The 21765-nt window shown below is 43.9% G+C and overlaps 1 protein-coding gene across 1 annotated transcript in view; it reads right to left on the bottom strand.

Annotated features, from left to right (window-relative positions):
- SORCS1 (sortilin related VPS10 domain containing receptor 1) overlaps window positions 1-16946 on the bottom strand; it is a 269239-nt gene extending 252293 nt beyond the window's left edge. Inside the window, exon 1 of the mRNA XM_065746947.1 lies at window positions 16098-16946. Within this exon, the coding sequence (XP_065603019.1) occupies window positions 16098-16727 (630 nt within the window). The 5' untranslated portion in view covers window positions 16728-16946. The remainder of the gene's footprint in view (window positions 1-16097) is intronic.
- Between the last annotated feature and the right edge of the window lie 4819 nt (window positions 16947-21765).

Genomic DNA, 21765 nt, shown 5'->3' with positions numbered 1-21765 from the left:
TCTCACTCATTTTACTCATATAGGTAGAGGCAGCAGATATAAGAGCCTAAAATCAGTTTTTGAGTCACCCAAGAAAGGCACTGGTCGCAATTTGACAACAAAGAAGGAATAACTTACCCCTTTCTGAGGATCAAGGCTTGCTAGAAACTTCCAGAAAAGAAAACGTTCAAGTAGAGATCCTTTCCTCTCAGCTGCCAGCCCTTGAATGAGGCTAGGGAGAGGTGGACCCTGGGTCCAATCCTCTTCACCCAGGTGAACTGCTTGCACCTGTGCTCCCAGGGCTGGCCATGCCCCTTCACCAGGTGCTCAGTGATTGTTAGGTCATGGTTCATGCCCTACATTACAGCTCCCACTCAATTCCTCAAGGACATTGTCCCACAAACCTGACTTTCATGTGTTTCTGCTCTATCACCACTTTCAGTTTGCTGCTCAATTCCTTAGGCTTTCCAAGCCACATTTTAGCACACTGCTTTCCCAATCTAACTCAAAATGTTACCAAGCTTTCTCTTATTCTCCAGTTAGCTTTCCCACAACAGATAGACTTCCTACCTGCTTAGGACACACTCCTTCCTTAGCACCTTGTCACCCATAGAAAACACTTCAGACCTCAGTGTTTTTCTCAGTTGTTGTGGGTATTTTAACTCTTTAATTGCAATCAGGTTGGCTTTTTTTTTAAGCTTAGTAACAACAACTACAGATCAACTTCTTTAATAGAATATCTGTGCTTTTTTGCACATTACAACTTCATACAGTTTCATTAAAAAATAAAAAATAAACCCTCTCCTCCTCACATTTTTACATCTCTTTTCTTTCTCCTTAATCATTAATTCCTTCCACCTGGCAAAGGCAGGCAATTACAGCCACCTGTATCACTTTTCCTTCAGAGGCCAGCACAGTTCTGCCTCTCACAGTACCCAAATCCATGCCCAACTTTTTAAGGCTGGATTGAGGGATCACATAATCAATGTGTTTGATTTAACCTTGCATTCCTGCTACTTTTTGTTTCCTCCTCTCGTATTTAAGGAAGAACCAGTTACCTAGCTTATCTCCTGCACAACTGTCATCAAGTAACTTTCATGTACATCCATCCATTTCTGCCTCCCTCATCACAGCTAACTATGACACTGTGGGATCTTGGAGACAAATCAGATCATTTGTCTTTACAGCATTTCAGTGCTGTAAAAGAAACACTGTAGAGGACTGGCAGTTATCAGGAAGATGACATCTCTGTTCTGCATAGAAAGATAATGTCATTGATAAGCACCTTTAGGAAGGCTCCTGCCTGCGTGCAAGCTCCGTTCCTTAGGATCTCATCTGTCAATCTGCTCAGAACTGAAAGAGGTCAGAAGAGTGAAAAACACCTCCTGGTTTTCAGATGTTCCACTTGCAACCTATTCTCCCCTTGAGTTTTCAGTTAAGAAATGGCTGAGCTGCTACATTTCTGGTTTTCTACATAGCTATCATTAGTAAAGCTGAGTCTGTTTCAGGAACATGAAGCTATTTTTGAGTTACCTTCACTCTAACTGTATAGCACCCAATGAGCATCTGTGAGAGATTCAGACAGAGTGATGTTTGGTTTCTGTCCCAAATATGGAGGAAAGACAATACAGTGAAGTTCACCATGACAATGAATAGCAATAAATATTTTTCAGATGATAATCATTAGCACTGAAAAATTTCCTTTTGATAATGCCGTAATATTCAACATTAATTAAAACACATATAGAAGTAAAAGGTATGTAGAGATGTATTTTCTGCCACTCCAGGAGTTTCAGTGACAAAATCCTCACAAGAACAGGTGCAGAAAAGAAAACTGTATTGCCTTTGAGACTTCGTGCCTATTCACCTGAATGCAGCAGCCTCACTGCCCAGAGAACTTGTTACTGTCAGCAAAAATTCTTTAGAGACATCTACCATGTGACACCAAAAAAAGCTAGCCAGAAAGAAAATCTAAGACGGAGAGAATACATGTTCTCAAAAGGCCTGTTCCTGGGATGGAAAGTGGAAGAGGAAAGAGGAGCAAAGAACTTTTACACCTCCCAGGCCATACACTCCATGTATTCCTATAGATTCAGTATAAATTATGTGTCTATGACATAACATTAATATTTTGTCATAATCTTAGTGCCAAAGCACGAGTCAACTGGGAACGTTTCTCACTATGGTTTTTGACGCTATCTTAACAGACAATTTCGATTGGTATTTTAGTGTAGCACATGCTACACTTGAAGATGGCATACCCTCAAGAAGTTGTCTGGAAAATTCTTCAGTCAACATTCTTTCCCCAAGCAGCTCTAATGCTTTTGCTTAATGTTATATGCGCTTCAGTGGTGTTTTCACTTTAATGGCATGATCTGTCCTTTGTAAATTCAACACACTTGGTGAATGTTTTAAACTCACCTGTCTATCTTCTTTTGACCTTATGTCTGAGCTTTATACAGAATGGAACCTTCCTTAACGACTGTACAAGCAACTTGTTGACTCAGCAACAAGCCTTAATGACCATCTGAGAATGAAAAAATGGAGCCTTAATGACTGAAGTTGGAAGCTGTAAAGTCTATGGAACATCATCCGTGGAGGTAGTGATAGACTATTAATCTTCAATTCCCCTCATGGCTCCTCACAACTGACAAACATCAGAAAAGAGATGGGGGGTGTGCATGATCAAAGACTCTCATCTAAGACTCCAAATCTTCTAGTCAGAGGTGAGTTGCCACCACAAAGGGCAGTCTCAGACTAACCAGACTGTGTAATAGTGAACTTGTACATTTACCTTTGTGGACCCACCACACATAGGTCAAGACTTGAGACTCAAGACAATGCTGGATTCAGGAGTGGTGAACTATATATATCTCTAAGTCTCTCTGTCTCTTCTTCTCTTTCCTCTCTATCCTCTTCTACTACTTTCCTGTAGTAGCCGTTGCCTAAATTTGCTTTAAAGTAGTTGCTTACTAATTATTATTGAAAAATTGCCTATTTTTTCCTCAAAGTAGTTGATTAATTGTCAGAAAACTCAATTGATTGTTTTGTATTGTTCCTCTGGGTCACTGACTCTTTAGCTCAGGCGACTCCTGCAGAGCAGGGAGCGCCCTATTCAGTGAGATTCCAAAGATTCACCTTACTCACAACCCACCAAGTCAAATTATGATGGTCTGACATTAATACATTCATCTTCCATACTTTATTATACAAACATGAGGACAACTTTAATTTGAGGGTTGAGGGCACTAGAACAGTCTGCCCAGTGACACTGCAGCTTCTCCTTCACTGCGATACTCAAAATCCTCCTGGACACTTCCCTGTATATCCTACTGTAGGGAACTTGTTTTAGCAGGGAGTTGGACTCGATTTCCAGAGGCCCCTTCCGACTCCTGTGATTCTGCAAATCTGCAATATAGTTAAGAAAGACCACTGAACTACAGACATCTTTCTTTTTTCTCTGAACTTTTTCCAGCAAAGAACTCCATCTGTTTAATGATATAGTATGTATCTTATTTAAACAAAAAACTCTCTCCACAGAAGATTAAATACAGGTTTCCTGAGTAACATTTCATACTATAACACCGTTTTCTTTGTACTATATTCTGTGCTCTTCTTAAGATTTCTCAAGGTGTCTTTCTGTCTTCTACTTGCTCACAAAGGTTTGTTTCCCACCAAAATCCACCTTGTTAAACACCAGATTGCTGAGAAAGGACTCTTTCTACTTGGTATTTCAATAATTAAACGTTACAAAGGATTAGAGATGGATTCTCCTCCTGCTGCAACAAAGGAACTCTTGGCCTCATCTGAGTGAATTTCAGTACACACAAGCAGGAAACGAGCACAGATACAGACTCAACATTCATCCTCAGTTTTATCCTGAGATGGTGCCAGACATAATGAAGATATGGAAAAGACAGAGCAACATAGCTTACATGAAATTCTCTTGTTTTAGTGTGTGTGTGTGTGTACGTGTTTTTTTCAGCTTAACAGGAACACAGGTGATTTTCCAACTCCTTTAGGCAGGACACCTGTAAAGTAGTTTGTGGTTTGTTTTCTTATTTTCCTTTAAATCAACCCTCAAATGTCTCATTTATGGATCTGCCTTAAGAACTTGAACAGCACTGATGAAAATCTGCTGCTGCAGAAAGCACAGGCATTGACAGCAATTTTAAAAGGACACGAGCAGCCATCAAAGCATAGGCAGATAGTTTAGAGTAAAAACATTTCCTGGAAATAGTCACTATTGCACTTAACATCACTTAAAATTTTCAAAGAAACGTAAGAATATCTTTAGATAAATCCACTTTCAGAGAACAGTGATGTTTACCTTCACTGAAAGTGTACCTCACTCCCACTGTTATTCTTTGTAGCAAAAATGCAAATGTAATTGACTTGTCAAGATAGTGCCATTTCCCCAAGAAAGGCTGAGAGATAGCAGTGCCCAGGCAGGACAGAAGAGAAACAGTGTTATCTATTATATTGCGGGTTGAAGCTAAGCAAAGACTGAGAAGCAGCTGGAGAGCACCAGGAACATTCACTTCTTCTCTTGAAATCCACGCATAACTCCAATAAACCATCAACATGAATATGGCATTTATTCCACTGAAGTTTGTGAGTATCTACATAATGTATGAACAGAAAATCAGAGGCAGGATTAACATTACAATGGGTCCTGGATAGTGACAGCATACTATACTCCCATTATACTAGGGGAAGGAATCAATCCACTATTTCAGGGCTTCAGACAAATGATAGCAAAACTGCCCCACATCTCTATGGTGTGGAGATACTGATTTTTTCCTATTTCAGCTGTTGTTCTGAGGTACTGCCCAGCAGCTCCTCAGCTATCTCAGTATTTTATTGTAATTCTGGTTCAAGGCAACTCCAGCTAATACTCAGCTGCATTAGAAGGACCAAAGTCAAAGGAAGCTGGGGAAAGAAGAGAATATAAATTCTATACATTAATATGGAAACCTGGGTCTTACAGAAACTTTAATGACTAAATCCACAGAACTCTCCTATCTAGTGATTGCGGAGCTGGCTTGTTCCAAGCACTGTTCCCAAAAACTATTTTCATCCTCTAAGTTCACACGAAGGGCCTTTTTAAGGTTTCTGAACAAACACTCGTCATTTCCTTCTTCTTCGTGTCCTGGTTTACCCACTCCTTAGGGTACATCTGGTCATCTTTCCAATTTTCTTTTGCATGAATGCTTGCAGACTGTATTTCTCCAAGAAGTTGTGGCATTTGAATGTGAAACTGGTCCTCTAGGCAAATGCAGCTGACCCAGTCCCTGATCACCAGCCTTGACAATAAAATTTTATAACACTTTTCATTCATCTGGATCAGAAAGTGCTGTCAGATTATATAAATTAAAGAGAAAACTATTTTCTTTGCCAACCAGAGAAGCCTTCACTAGCAGGCTGTAAAATTACAGGCAACACTGATAGAGGAGACAACACAGGGTATGGGACAAGTCAAACTAGATGAAATCTCAGATTTTCTCTGAAACTGTGACAAAGATAAGTAAGATCTTCACATTTTTAAGGAAGGATTTTAAGGAAGACTAACAGGGCAGGCTCATTCCAGCTGATGCCAGAAGATGTGATGCGCAATCCCTAAGCTGACCTCTGTGGTAATACAGCCACAACTATCTCCTTTCTGTGCCATGCTCACCGATGAGCCTATCCTAATTTCATCCATCAGGAAGGCAGGAGGAGACATGGCAGGTGGACACAGCAAGACCTCTACATGCTGTTCCCAGCTTCAATGCATTGCTGTCTGCACGTAGGATATTCCAGCTGGCAGTCAGCATGGGGCTGATGGCTCTCTGCAGCTGCTCAGAGCACGGCAATGCTGTGCACAGCCACTCCTTGCTTACAGCTGCAGCATCCCATTTAATTGCTACCTCAGAGTAGTGGAGACATTCAACAATATCAATGCAAGCTACGCTGGCTTGTGAGCTGGCCTGTTAGTCATGACAATCATTGGGGTGATGCTCACTTTTTTAACTAAAAAGAAGCATGTGCCTTTCCTGGCCCTTCTACATCAAGGGGAAGCATCAGCACTCACACACCTACACACACAGCTGTGTGCAGCACTTCCACCATCTGTTTATTTTTTTTTTTTAATATTTTTTTAAGAAGTATTGCACTCTGAACATGTTGCTGTCTCCGCTGTCACCACTTGGCACATTACAATAACGATCACCACTTTCCGATGGCAGTTCAGGTTGTTTAATCATTGCTTTCCTCCGAGCTGTCCATTGCAGGCAGGTCGCCAGGCAACCGCACCAACAGGCAGGGCTGGGGGTGGGTGGGAGGAGGAGAATGAAAGATGCTGGGGCTGGCAGGGAGGACGACAAAGAGCTCATGTTCCTATGAGCATGGAAGCTGCTGAGCCTCTCCAGAAGATCCCAGACAGCAGCGCAATGAAAACAACAGGGGTTTCAGAACCTCGAGTTTTGGTGGAGGAGGAAAAGGCAGCTGGGTCCCATGCTACAACCACTGTAGGTATCTGTGGTCTGACTCCCTCCATTCCACCAAGCTGTGGGCTGTGGGCACAGCCCGTGGTTAGAGACACTTGGAATCAACAGCATTTTTTAACAGAATCACAGACTTGTAAGGGTTGGAAAGGACCTCTGGAGATCATTTAGTCCAACCCCCCCGCCAAAGCAGCTCCCTAGACCAGGTTGCACAGTTAGGCATCCAGGAGTCCGCTGAGTGACTTTGATATAAGTTAACTTGGGAAAGGATGAGCACTTTTTCAAGGTTTCCAAAGAAAAAAGACAGGCTAAAAGTCAACTTACAAAAATGGAAAATAAAACGGAAGGTGAGAGTTTTACATACAAAAGGTGAGCTGGAGAATGTTTTGTTTGATTTTGTTTTCCAGGCAGTGCACAATTTTACATTCCTTTGTCATTTAAAGGAAGATAAAAGGAGAGACAGCCCTACCAGCACAAAGACTGCAGATCTGCATCAATGCTTCTATGGGGTACAATAGCCTAAGTAGAACTGTAGGATAGAACAATCACCACAGAATAATGTAATTGTTTGAGCTGGAAGAGACACTTAAAGACCACCTGGTCCAACTCCCCTGCAGCGAGCAGGGACACCCACAGCTTCATCAGGTGCTCAGAGCCCCTCCATCCTGACCTTGGATGTCTCTAAGGACAGTGCTCCACCACCATCTCTCTGGGCACCCCATGCCAGTGTCTCACTGTCCTTATCTTAAAAAAAATATTTTCTTACATCTTACAGTCTTGATCTCCCCGCAGTTGTTATTACTGAACTTCAGCAGCTTGTCTATATTCTAGATCACCAAATCCAGGCTAAATTCAGATCTCTATTCTTCAGCCCAGGCTCTGTCTCCTTTAATGAGTTTAAAGGCATGAGGAAACACACACACAAATGAAGTGAAGGAGGTGTAGCACAGTGTCTTCCCAAGGTAAAATCTTAACCCCTGCAAAAAACACTCAGGAAATAATTATCCCCCAGTCTCCTCCGATTAGTGACATTTCACCATAGATTGGTGTGTTCTGGTTTTAAGGTTAATACATCTGCTGTTTTGTTGATGTACCTTTATTTACCTACTTAGCCTCTCACGAAAAATCTACCATTTAACATAAAGAAAGTAAAGTCTAGCTTTGATTTGCAGACTCTTATGGTTTGATTTTTTTTTCCAGTAATGATAAATTTAAAGCTTTTCCTCTTTTGTCTACAGAAAAATCATTTTTTTCTGGGAAATATGAGGTAAAACTCAATAGAAAGCAAATTAACTTTTCAGTTCGTCTTGCCTGGCATATAAAGCTTGATTTTCACAGTAAGTATTTACACTTACACATAGGTGAATTCTTCAAAAACCAAAGCCATGAATATTAATTTGAAGATTCACTTCTGTTTGGTCTGTTTGCAGAAGCAGTTTTGCGAGTTGTATTGGCAACACTCCCAGTGAGGGCAGGGGACAGTAAAGCTGTTCCTGAAGGTTTGTACTGATCCAGTCTCACAAACATACAGGGAACATCTGACCTCTTTCACGCTGCTGAAAATGCACTTCGGGTGCAAAATACAAATGCTCCACGCAAAGCCTATTCTAAGTGATTAAATGGGGTCCAGTCCCACATTACTGTGGAATTTCAACTGCTTTCTGAATCCAGAACTTTGTGAATATTTCACCCAACCCCTTCCCCCACCCCCCAAAAAAGGGGGTTTTAAAAATGCACCTGACAATGCCACAATTGAACAGGAACAAGTTATGAACAGATTTGTTATATAAAATAGGTCTCTCAAATTATTTTCTTAACCTTAAATGCAGCGGGGGAGGTGAGAAAGTGGGTGGAAGAGAAATATTTGGGGAAAGAAATGGGATATCTCTGTTGAATTATCTAAATAGCCTGAGATTTTCTAAACTGTCTTTCCCTTCCTGCTGAAGAGCTGAATGTAAATGGTCTGCAACAGCTCATGGCACTGCTGGCTTTCAGTAATCACCAGCTGAGGTGACATAATACAAATAGGATGTGAGCAGCACCACCGAGTTGAGACCTAGTGCTGTAAGGGATCATGAGCTTCCTTCCCACATACTCAGAAAGTTCAGGCTTCTTGTGTCTTGGGAAAACATTTGCCCTGAAATGACCGCTGAAAAATCATCTCCTTCCATTTTTTGTTCATCTTTTGATTCAATATATCTGCACAAAGCATGAAAGTCTGCAGATGGACTCTTAAACTATGAAGGGCACTGAGAAATCATACACCTGGCAAACATACTCCTGGTGGCAGTCTGCAAACCACTTTGACGAACACATTCCATCTGCCCTCTACAAGCACCAGCCTTACACTGATGCACTGAGTGCACTTCACCACAGCACAGGAAGAAGCACAAAGACCCTGCCCCAGCACAAGCTGCTCGCAGAGCTGGGTTTGGAGCACTGACATCCACCCATAGCAGCAGAAATAGCTCTAATTTTCCCCCACTCCTCCTCCCTATCCAGCTAAATCTCCTTTTTTTCCTCAGCTTTGAGTCCCTAGAGGCACCTTTGAGTCCTAGTGCATTACCATGGGACATCATTCTTCTATTTAGAGACATGACACGAGGTTAAAGTTCTTGTAGAGCCTCTGAAAGAAAGGAATTACATTTTAGGACGTATCCTAAAATATCCTGTTCCTTCTCAGAGTACTTTTCTTTTATGTTCCCCTAAGAGAGGAAGTGTGGTACTAAGTAAAAGTCTTATTGTGTTACCAGCACTGAGAATTAGAGATGAAAGGCTCCCACGTTAACTGTTGTTTGACTTGAGATGGACAGCTAAAAAAACGCAAATGGCGCAAAAATCATTTTACTGCATCAACTTTCATATGCACTGCAAATTCTAAAATAATTAGTCTATCACCCAATGCTGCCATTTGAATTGGAATCAAGACACATTTTAATTTAACACAGAAATGTCAATTAGAGCTGTGGGAGTCATTGATTTTTTGGTTTGCTGACCAGATATGAAAAAACAGAGAGAAAGGCAGTGCCTTGTGTCAGCCTGATTGTCTTTCTCCTCCTATGAAATGAAAACTTGAATCTAAGTGATTGAGATTTTAGATTTTAGGAAAATATTGGTTGTCAGAATATAGGTGAATATAGTTTGAGATGCTCTACCACTGCCAGACCTGGGCACTAGAGCGGATGCAGGACCCAGAGGACACTCTTATACTGGGTAGTAGCAGTGAGGCCAGAGCATCTCAAATGGCACTTCACATATCTCACTGGAGCTCTGCACATGACTCTTGCATTGGTGTAGCAAGAAAGGCCAGTGGAGGCAAGACTGCCCAAGGCCAATGCTAATCTTGGAGCCTTCCATATGTGCAGCTGTAGCACAGCAGAATGAGTCAGAAAGCTCCACAGCCTCTACAGAGTGAGCTGCTGCCTTCTAGTCTCACTGCTTCTCCCTCTGGACAGACCTCGCCATGATTTCCAGGTCAGAGAAATAAAAAACACTTATTTGAAGACAGGAAGAAGGGGAGAAAATCCTTTTCTATTATAAAGTATAGCATTAGGAAAATTGAAAACTATAACCTCATTGCTTTATATAGTTTATAGCCTCTTGATATTGCAGGAATGCTAGCTGCAACTGTCAGAGCTCTTCCATAATTCTCCTTAATCTCCCCTCCTGATGGGATTTGCATATCCCACTTGTCAGTCTGAGTGGAAGCTCCTCTCCATCGCTCAGACACTTTTACAGAAGCCAGATTCACACAAAGGAGAAGCCTTTCTTCTCATTCTCAAGGATTCTCTTTCACCCACTACTTTCTCTCAATGCTCGGCTGTTCTTAATAATTTCCCACGTATCCTATTTCACATTCTGTATATGAAAAGCCTACATTTCATATAGGTGAGAAGTATGCCCAGGGATGGATTGCAACAAAGAAGAAACAAACACTATGAGTATTAGATTATTTTTCCCCAATTAAAAAATAAATTTTAAAAAGGTTAAAAAATAAGGTCCTAATTCAAAGCTATAATGAAAATTTCCAGCTTTTTCTCTTACTTTTTTTTCTTCATTTCAAGAATGGATATCAAGTATTCTGTGATCAGCAGAGTAGCACAGTTTCAATCATGGGACTTTCAGTAATACTTTAATTTGACCTGATTATTTGCAGTTTAAATCCCAGTTTTGTTTTCTCACTTTTGTTCATCCTTTCCTAAATATAGTCTCATTAGCTTCAGCAAGAGATTAGCCTGAAACCTTCTCAGCATCTGCTGTATTATTCTATTAATACCATAATATATTGTTGTAATATATAAGCAAGACATTTTACATTGTACTAAAGCATTTTTATGCAAGCATCCAACTTAGATGAATCTTTTCTGGGGACCTCTTTCCCACACCTCACAAACCAATCTAAATGCAAAGCAACTGACAACAGGGTCGTTCCTCATCATGGGTCTCACCACTCTGAGCTCCACACACATTCATTTCCTTAAAACCCCTTTTTTATTGTAACGCAACCACGTGGGAGGAAGGGAGCAGTGGACTACTGCAGTGTCATACAACATAACGCTGGTCACTGATGGGATGATGCTGGCAGTTCTTCACCCATCTCTGAGATTTTATACTGGAGCCACGGCTCTGCCAGTAGGGAAGGACAGAGAGTACTAACAGCATCTGAGCAAAGACGTCTCAGAGTGAGAAGTGACATTTTGATTGATTCCTCATTCTGGTCAGAGCAGAATAGCACTGGCAATTTCAGATACTTTTACCATGGCTTTAACTGTCCTTTGCTGTCTCACTGTTAAAAGTGAATACATTCATTATCATCCACATGGAATTCTGTTCATCAGAAGCAAACGCCTGATTCAAATTCAAGCTCTTGGGAACCCAACTCCTAGAAATTCACAGTTCATTTTCCACAATCTGTCTTACAAGCAGATACAGAAAGAGCAGTGCTTGCTTGATTTAGCAAACCAGAGGTTGAAAGGGAATACGAGCACCGCCTGCAAAATAATTTCAGGGGGGTGTAAGCACCAAGGGGGGGAAAACATCTTTAATTAAAAGGCATATAGACAAACCAATAAATAAATAGATAGATAAATAAATAGATTGCCCAATGGCAACATTATAACAGAAATCAGACAGGAGATTCCAACAACCAGAAGAAATAACTATCCTGAATAAAGGAGAGCAATAGGAAGGAAGGAAGCTCCATTTTTTTGTATAACACTTTTTGATGAGTTTAGAGCTGTAGGATGCAGTGCCTGCTACAGCCATGAACCAATCCTTAAGTACCCAATATATAAAATAGGTTTGAATGCTTCAAATGAAAACCCAACAACAGATTTGCTCAGGGATACGATTCAGCAGCGGGTTGTTAGAGTTAGGGTAGGATGGTTAGGTTGAGATTGGATTTGATGATCTTGAAGGTCTTTTCCAACCTGACCAGTTCCATGATTCTATGTTCATCCACTATTACTTTGCCTAGGAAGAAATACAGTATTTTTGAAATATAGAGGTACATTGTTATGCTGTCTTCCTCACGTTCAGTTTGTGCTGTCACCAGCATCAAATAAAAACTTGCAAGTAATACCTAATGCAGAGTCTCAAACTGTCTAAAAGCTCTCCCATAAGAGACTTGTCTCTTCCCTTGTTGTCTAATGTAACCACATGACAACAGCAATGATGACCTTGTAGGCTTCATACTGCACTGGACCCATCAGTCATACTGATTTTCTGCTATGGATTGAATATAAAAGATTATCTGGCCAGGTTGCTTTGCACATGGTCCAGATTCCACCTCTGTTGTTCTGTTGAGAATCTTCTGCATGGAAGTTCATAGAAAAGCTCGATTCTATCCGTCCAGCAACATAAATCACAGAAGTTTGGAGCAGACATCCCAGGCTACAGAAGATGTAAGTGCTGGGTGACCATGTAAAAGTCAGTCCATGAGTTAACAGCTAGGCACATGCTCATACCCTCTGCTGAACAGTTTGAGGTCTACAACAGTGCCCAGCCCAGGAGATCAGACTCTGCCCAGAGCAAGGCAACAGTGAGTTGCCCTATAAATAGAATGTGAAACTCAGGCAGCCTTGGTTTCTCAAAAACTCTAAAAGCATCTCTATCCCAAAAGCTCATAGTGGATATTTCCTTGAGAGTTGCTTCTCTCCATTAAAATCAAATCTCTTATCTCTGCGCACAAACTTCTGCTGCCTGTTTTCTCTTACTCATTAGCATAGCACTGAGGGAGCTATGAGGAATTCCAGTCTACAGTGTTTGCCTATACCAGATCATGAAGCATGGCAGGTTTCCTAAGTCACAGAAATATCAGACAACTTCCACACTGATGATGAAATTCCCAAGAGGTACAAATAGCCAGGAGATCTCACTTGTGCATCTTGCAGCCAGGGTTTAAGGAAGATATTTACCTTGAGAGGATCTGATACAGCTTTCATGGAAGCCAGTAGAAAGACTAAGGATCAATAGTTAACACCTTCTTGGACCATCTCCAGACCGTCTAGGACTTGGTACAAGCCAGAGACCATTTCCAGCACCCAATTTAGCTGCAGCTGATCCTCTCTGTTTTGCAGACAGAAAGAGCTCTGGATTGCATAGATTCCAGACCAGACCAGATGGCCTGTGGGGCCTCACTCACCTCCACAGCAGTAAGGGAGAGCCTTAGGACCATCTGCATTTCCACACTACACTAGACACACTCCTGGTCTCATCCTCATCAGTCATCTGACAATCCAGCTTCCCTATACTTGTGCTCTCCTCTGGAGATAAATGGGACGAAGCAGGGTGCATGAGAAGCACGTCCCTGCGGACGTGACCTGAGTTCCTGCCACAGGTCTGTGTGGATATGGCTGAGCCACAGCACTTTCCTCACAAAGCTGCATGGCTGCTGTCGAGCGTAATGTGGATTCTGTGCTGCAGGGTAAGCAGTCTGTGGAGTGCCTAGAGTCATTGATGGGCCACAAAGGATCCTCACTGTAAGAATGTTTATGTTGGTGGACTTATATCTGGATGACTGATACTGTTACTTATTACTCTTGTTGCGCCCGTGGCTAAGCACACAGCGAGCCTAGCCCCAGAACAGAATGATACACACACAGCGTGAAATCACAGCCCAGACCCAGAGAAGCTGCAAACACTGTTCCTCAGAGCTAACAGGAGTCCTCTCAGAGGTCCCTTCTCCTCCATCAGAAGCTCTGCAATTGTATTCGGATCACTACCAAAATAAGGATACAGGAAAGCCAAGCAGAGCTTGGTAGAACCAGGTACATTACAACTAAAACAAACCTCAATGGCAACAGTGTTTTTATTTTACAGCTTTTCCATCTGAAGGGAGCTCAGATTTTTAGGGTTTTGTTTTAACTTTTTCCTTGACTCACACGGATGCTGCAAACAGTGATCATCTCCATAGTGTCCCTGCGCCTGGGCAAAAGGCACAAGCTGTTTAACAGCAGCGCTCACAGAGCACATCAGAATGAAAATGAGAGGAGGTGTGTTACATCCACCTGGCACAGCAGGGAAACACAGGGAGGAAGCTGGCAGCCACTGCTGCTGGAGCCCCGCCAGGGCACCAGGGTCACACAGCACCACACACACACAGCACCACGGGATCCCCTGACACTCTGTGCTGCCGGGATTGCACACACTGCACGCTCTGGGAAGCACTTCACCCTAACCCCTTCCCACTCCCAGATCCTTCACAGCTGAGTGCCCAAAAGCTCCATGCGGAGCCATTGGGTCAGTGCCACATTGAGCTCCTACTGAACCAACAACACCGCTGCTTCAACTGAGCCTGGATGAGCTTAGCAGTCTGTCCAGCTCCTGCTGGGCCCAGCTTCATTTAGCATTGTGGGGGGATGTGAACACAGCACAAATAGCACAGCACTGTCAAGAGTGCAGCAAGGTGGGAGTGTGATCTCCCCAACGCAACACAACTCAGAGCAATTTGGGCAGGACAGCAGCAGAACATTTCCCTGCAGCTCCCTGAAGCAGTTTTACACAGAGACACCCAGCAGGTAAATCAGACCATAGCATAACACTACCACAGTGGGCAGGAAGAACTATACGTGTGTCTACGTTTAAGAACACGTACAATAAAAACTGCTGCTTCTAATAATTATGTATTCATATGCAGAGAGATTAAACATCCTTGTGTGAAAAGAAAACTGATGCTTGCTGGGTGACTTTTTATATCAGAAGCCTTTTCTTACCAAATAGCTCTCTTTAAACCAGCGTCAGACTCAATTCAATCAGTATGAAAAGACTGGAGTTCCTCCCTGGCAACTTCTGTTAGCATGACTATGTGAGAGAGGCTAGCTGAGTTGGGAAGAAAGGGAAAAGTCCTTCAAAATGGATTTGACAGGTATTCCCCTGTCAATTAACTAATTAAAAAAAAAAAAAAAAAAACCTCCTGATGAGCCCATAAAACCTTGTCTCAATTAACTAAATCTGAATCCCGTAGCATGGTGTTTACAAGTCATGTTAATTCTTAATGGAGTGGCTGGGATATATTTTAATAAAATCTATACCAAAAGGAATTCATAATGATGAGACCATAATTTCAAAATGCCACCAGGTTCCTTATGCTAAAAGCTGAAAAGGAGGCCAAGGATTTGCGCCAAGCAGGCAGGAATCTGGCTCAAAGCAGAGGAGCACAACTTGCTCTTTCCCTCATGAAGTTGTAGGGGTGAACACCATGTCACGCTGGAATCCCTTTCTCTCCAATTAGCATTCTGCTCCCTGGGGCACTCAGACCCCCATTCCTGCTAGCCCCAGAGCAGAGCTACCAGCAGGCACAAGGCATGCTGGCTCTGGGTTACCTCTGCAGCACAGGCTGGAGGGACACGAGTTAACTTGATAACTTTGATGCCATGGCTATTGTTCCAGTCTGGAAACCTGTCACCTATTTCTCTGGCTGATTTCATTCTGCTTGGCTCCTGTCAGAGCCATTCTGTTGCTATTCATGAGAAAAGTGCAGGTTATGAGGAAGAGACCAGAGCTGTCTCATTTTAACACCTTCGTGACAGGAGGTGAGAAAACACCTTTGTCCCCTACACAGTGGGACCTCTGAGATGATATCCCATAGGGCCAAGCCCTGGGCTGATGTGGATCCCAGGGATGGAGGAGCAGCGTCAGTAGCCCTGGAGCTTTCCCAGGCCTTGCTGGCAGCTCAGCATTCCCTGCTGCCGGTGGGGTTACCCTGGGGCAGACAGAGTGTGCCCCTCGGACTGTCCTCTCCCCTCCCAGCCGCGGGGGGTGGTTCCCCCTGTCTGCCTGAAGGGTGATGGAGAAGGGGGTGCCATGGGCAGTGCTCAGCGGGCGGGCGGCGGAAAGTGGTTGGCTTTTTTCTTTTTTTTTGGTTTTGGTTTTGTTTTTTTTTTGCTCCATAAGAATGATCCTTTAGAGGCACTTCTGCCCCACTGCACACTGCTAAGCGAAGCCAACCCGCGGCTGCCGGGAACGGAATCCTCACTCGGAGAATAAAAAAAATAAATAAATAAAAACGCATCTCTCTCCCACCCCACGCACAAAGAAAAGAAAAAAAAAAAAAAGTAAAAAAAAAAAAAAAAAAAAGTAAAAGATGCAAACCCTCCGCCCCCCCCAACCCCGCCGGGCCCCCGCGGTACTCACGCTGCTGTTTTGCCCCGACCAATGCACCATGGCTTGGTTGTGCGCCGAGTCTCCGGTGAGGGCGAAGGTGGTGCTGCCCAGCCGCAGCTCCTCCAGCCCGAAGCGGGCGGCGCCGGAGCCCCCCGGCTCCCGCCCCGCGGCACCGCCCGGCCCCGCCGTGCCCCGCGGGCTGCGGCCCCGCCGCCGCCGGGCCGAGTTCCGCCGGCCGCCCCCCTGGCCCCGCTGAGGGTGGTCCCCGGTACGAGCCGCCGCTGCTTCGGGCCGGCTCTTCTCGGGCAATTTGTCAGGCTCGCTCGCCCAGCTCCGGCTCTCCCAGCCGCTGAATTTGGTCCCCGCCAGAGCGGGATCGAAGGGCGCTTGAAGCTCGGCATCTTCCGTATCCATCCCGGCTCCTTGCCCTCTCTCACCTCCCTGCTCCCCCGGGATCCCCCTCTGTTCCTTTTCTCCTCTGCCGGTCTTCAAATGCATCGATAATCCCTGCTGCGGATGCTGCTGCTGCGGCTTCACCTGGGAATGGCAGGATCTGCAAGTTATTTCTGCGCCGGCAAAGCCAAAAGTGAAGAGGAAAAGCCATGTCCAGTACAGGAGAGCAACGTGCCAGGCTGGGTACCAGCCAGCAACTTTTTCCATCGCTGCTGACTGCTGATGAGAGCGAGGGAGAAAGAGCAGGAAGGAGCGAGCGAGCAGGATGCTGCCGACCTACCCACCGCGGGGAAAACACTGCGAGAACTCCATAAAGTTTCAGTCTGCTGTATTGGATGCAGCTGAGGACAGACTGCTTTCTCTCTCCCTCTTTTCTTTTTTTCTTCCTTCTTTTCTTTTCCTTCTTTTGAACTTTTTTCTCTCCTTTTTTTTCCCCCCCCCTTTTCTTTCTTCTTTTTTTTTTCCACCCCCCTCCCCCCCGCCAAAAAAAAAAAAAAAAAAACTACCGTTGCTGATCGGGCTTTTGATGGAAGGGAAAGCCACAACCACACGGGGGAGGAGCTGAATTGAAGTCAGAGAGAGAGAGAGAGGAGCAAATCCCGGCTGTGCCGTCTCCCCGCTGCTCTCTGCAAGCCGCCGCTCGCTCCCCCCCCCGCTCCCCTCCTGCACCGCTCCTCCCGCGGCCCCGCCAGGACCCCCTCGTGTGCCGGGAGCGATTGGTTCCCGCCGCCCCCCTCTCACCCACTCACTCCGGGAGGACTCACTCCAACTTTTGCACACTGCTGATCCCTTCCTCTCCCGCGCTTCCCAGGAGCTCGAACCTCTAAAACCTTCTAATGTATTAAGAAACGCCGCACGGGAACTGGAAGCAAATGTGAAAAGCAGAGGAGCGGTTCATGAATATACGGTCCTTCTTGGGGAAATGTTTTAATTTGATCAATGGAGTGGTCCCAAATGCCTGAGCAGGCTCTGAGATGCTCCATTTTCTCTTTCTCAGTGACTGATGTAAATGCACTGGAGGTGCTGGGAATAGCTCCCGTGCTGTAGAAGTTAAATTTCAACCTCTCCGTTCCCTCCTCTGCCCTTTTTGCACTGTGCCACCACTTCAAGCAGCTGCGGATGTTTGGATAAATCACCAGACACAGCCATGTGCTCACGTCAGTGCTGATGGGGACAAGGACACGATTTGGTAAAATGACAGCAAGAGGGGAAGAGAGGGCTTCCCCAACTGTGGTTTAGAGTAGAAAAAAACCTTTCTGCTCTTGCTGCCCACTGGGATCAGGAGATCCTCCCTCAAGAACTGTGCTCTCCCCATCACTAGATCTCCAGAGTGTTGTCACATGTGGTGGCCAAAGCAGATCACCAAGCCCTGAAGTGCCAGCAGAACAGGCAGAGCCATGAGACAGGGCCTGAGCTTTTATGGACACACGCAAGTGATGATGCTCTTAAAGACTGGAGAGAATTGAAGGCTCTTCTACCAGAATTCTTTTCCGTCCCCATTTGCCTGCTCTCACTCATTGCCATTTGATTTTCAGAAGAGTTTACTTCTCAATTAATGTTTTTAATGTTTTCCTCCTGACATGGAAGACCTTGTTGTATTTTTTTGGCAGGGCATTTCAGAGATTTACAGATTTGTTCCGCGTTCTTTTAGAGATTTCACTCAGATGCTCACTGGTGACACGTCTTCGGATATTAGCACAGGATCACAAAGGGAGACTTAGAGTAATTGAGGCTGAGGAAAACTTCATGCTGCTTACAATAATGATGGATTGTCTGCACTGTAACCACCAGACCTTGGCCAAATCTACTGTAAACCAATTAGCAGCATACCTGTTTCCGTATCTCCCAGTTAAATGCGCTGTTAGTCCGTAAGAATAATTAACACTTTGTACTTAACAGTTCCTTTTCTTCACTAAGCCTAAAGCTCTTCACAAAGCCAGTGAGTTTTAACTCTTGTTTAAGCAAGGGAAACTTGTTTAAGCAAGGGAAACTGAGTCACAGTGTGGTTATCCATCCTACCCTGGTTTTCCACACAGTGCACTGGCAAGATGGATCGATGCTGAGGGTTGTACTGAAGAGTGACACCTGCTTAGGGAAAGTCTCTTAAAGAGGTTTAACTTAGAGGGATGAAATTCAAAGAGTTGTGTTGGTGAGACAGAAAATGAACTTGGAAGGAGAAAATGTGTAAGAGGTCAGAGTAGCTTTCTCTTGAAACTGTCTTTCCTTGTAACAGAGGTTTTCATGGCAAGGAGTGGGCAAGGCTGATGAAGAAAGCCACCTAGCTGACAGCTATGTCTGGGTTGTGATAAGGGGCTGGCAAGTGATAGGAATTAACGGCAGAGAACACTGCATACACTGTGAGTGTGCTGCACCTCCTGAGCTCTTCAGCAACTGCACATAACAGTCATTCGTGGAGACAAAACACTGGGTCTGGCCTGAGGACTTCTTTTTACAACATCTCCCTTGCTGTGCATGGATATAAGAGATACATAGTGTGACCCTTTTCCTGATCCCTATTTCCATGAATCAGTTTAGGAGATTCCAGCAGCAGCAACTACACCTGATCCCTTAGGTTTAATAGCTACAGATGGACCTGTCTTCTCTAAATTTGTCTAATCCTTATTTATGCCCTTGGTCTCCAAGGCATGCTCTGCTCACCAGTTTTACAATCTGATTGTGCACACTTTGGAATACTCATGGTACATACTTATCTAAGAGAGACACTTTGAATCACCATAATCTAATCTTGTTGCCAGTCATCTTTCTGGCACAGATGATGTGATGATTGAGTCATCAGAGATATATGAACCCAGAGTCTTTGGCACACAAGAACATTCCCCTCTCATTTGATGTAAGGGATGACTTTCTGAGGTAGGAGATACAGTAAACCCATGTTGTCATTAGAGGGGACTGAAATCATATACTCAGCCAAAGGGAAGCACTGGTGTGTAGCAAGATGACTCCGTAGGCATGTACACAAGAAAGGAAAGGAGGCACAGACATGAAAGGCTTTGGGAGGGTTCTCATTTTTGGAGTCAGAAAGCACAGACAGGAACCTAATGAAGAGAGTAGACACCAGTTCTGGGGAACTGCTGCAGTGGAGCAAGCATCTTTCTCGGGACTTTTATAGCCTTGAGTAGAGAGGCAGGAGCAGAAGGAAACACGACTGAGAACACAAATCTTCCCTTGGGAGTGGACAGACATAGAGACAGGTGGAAATACAGGCTCTGTCAAGGTCATAAATCTTCACAATAATGACTGCAGTATCTGTCATCTGCAGGAATCCTTTCCTATGCTCACAGTCAGAGCCTGCTTGTGGAAATGTAGCCCCAAGACACTTCGTGGTTCCACAGGATTCCTGTCTTCTGAAAGATGCTAGGTGACAGACCTCTGCACGCCAGAAGCACCACAGTGACTGCAAACATTGCCTGAACTCCCATTAAGCGGAAAGGGAGAAAGAAAATTGCGTGAGCTCAGCTAGCTGAGTTTTCAGTATAAGGCATAAAATAACCTTGTGTGTCTGCTCTCAAGTGTCTTTTAGGTTAACCAATAAAATCTGACTGTAGTAAATATTTGCACAATCAGGATTTTGTGAATCCACACTCATTTTAAATCATCAGTTTTCCCTGTAAAGATCATGTAATGAAGGGAGCCTAAAAGGAACACTGCTCCATTGATTCCTATCAAGCCATGGTGAGCGATGAACAGTTGTTTGACATTACACATAATTTATCCAAAAGGAATCCGCATTTGAAAAAAAAAATACCAATTATGTACCCAAATAGGTTGTTTGGTAGCAACATTTATATCACTTGTACATAGGTATTATCAGAACTCAGTCCTGGGACTTCACGTAGGGGCAGTGCATTTGGCACAGAAAAACTATTAAAAAAATAAAAAATAAAAAATAAAAACCTGTAACTGAAATAACATAAAATCTAAATCTTCTTGTAACTGAATTTCATTTACCGCACTCCAATTATATTTGCAAAGGTGACTGCACTATTTATTTTTAACACTAATAATTCCTGCAAATTAATTAACATGAAAGCTCTCCTTTGTTATTCCAGACAATGAAGCCCCAAACCAGTGCCATCCTAAAATTAGGCTGCTGCAGCTTTCAACAGGGGCTCCCATTCATCTGCTAATGTGATGCAATTTAGCTTTAGTTGCCATAAATATTAACAGCAAGGGCTTTTTGTTCTTTTACTCCCTCTTGCTGCAGCCTGTTGCAAAGACTGAGGTTTAAAGTAATCTCAAAAAGTGCAAGATTTTGCTACCGTATAATTCAAATATATATTTTGCTTTGCTAAATCCTCAGGTGGAAATTTCAGGTGATAAATAATCTGGCAAGAAGAGCTAGGTGGCAAACAGAACTGGTCACTCTCACTGCCTCTCTGTCTAGGAAGCACTCACACCCAGTGCTAGGTTCCCTTAAGGCACTGGTTTTACTCAAATATCTATTGATGTTTAATAACAGTAGCTCTCTTCGTGGATAATAAGAGTTGTTTGGATCTCTGGAAAGTCTCTCATGTTGGCTCTGCTGATTCATTTCCATTCCAGGATCCAAAAGGATCATTCCTTCCCACACAGTCAGAAAAGCCCATGCTGCTGACTCACTTTTTTCTCTTTGTGTCCAGACCTCCTTGCTGCACTTCCAGCTGCAAAGGCTTCCTGAGCCAGCAATAAACCAACATTGTCACAGGAGGAGTGGAGCATAAGACTTGCCCCAAAACAAGCTTCTAGAGCCATCAGGTGCTGAAGCAATACTCGTGCCTGTTCAGCTACTGTATTCACACTGAAGCTGAATTCAGCCCTCTTATAGACCACCCTGCTTATATGTCCTGGGATTTAATCCCACCTGTGACATTTCTCCTCTAGTAACATGTGCTCCCCTGTGCTGGCCTTCCATTTCAGTCATTCAGTGATCATCTCTCCTTGTGTATGGAGACATCAACCCATTCCCATGTTGTGCTTGTGAGTGTTGATCCCATGTCAGGTATTGCAATGAGATTTACAAGTCAAAACCACACCATTGATGACAGGCCACAGAAGACAGTGGGTAAGGAGATCTTCTGCTCAAAATTCCCAGCTGGCCTGCTCTCCTGATAAGCTTATGCAGCCTAAGAAACCCAACGTATTCCCTGAGGGGTTTCATAATTCAGTCTAGTGTAGAGTTGCAAGGATCACACTTATACAAGGACTGCACAAACTCAGCTAGCGCTCTGAGCTTACAGCTAAAGAA

This window comes from Cyrtonyx montezumae, unplaced genomic scaffold, assembly GCF_038088225.1.
Source record: "Cyrtonyx montezumae isolate F1298 unplaced genomic scaffold, pur_monq_1.0 scaffold_4, whole genome shotgun sequence".
NCBI classification, from domain to species: Eukaryota; Metazoa; Chordata; class Aves; order Galliformes; family Odontophoridae; genus Cyrtonyx; species Cyrtonyx montezumae.
The sequence above is the reverse complement of the archived record's forward strand: the minus strand, read 5'-3'. Positions and strand labels throughout refer to the sequence as shown.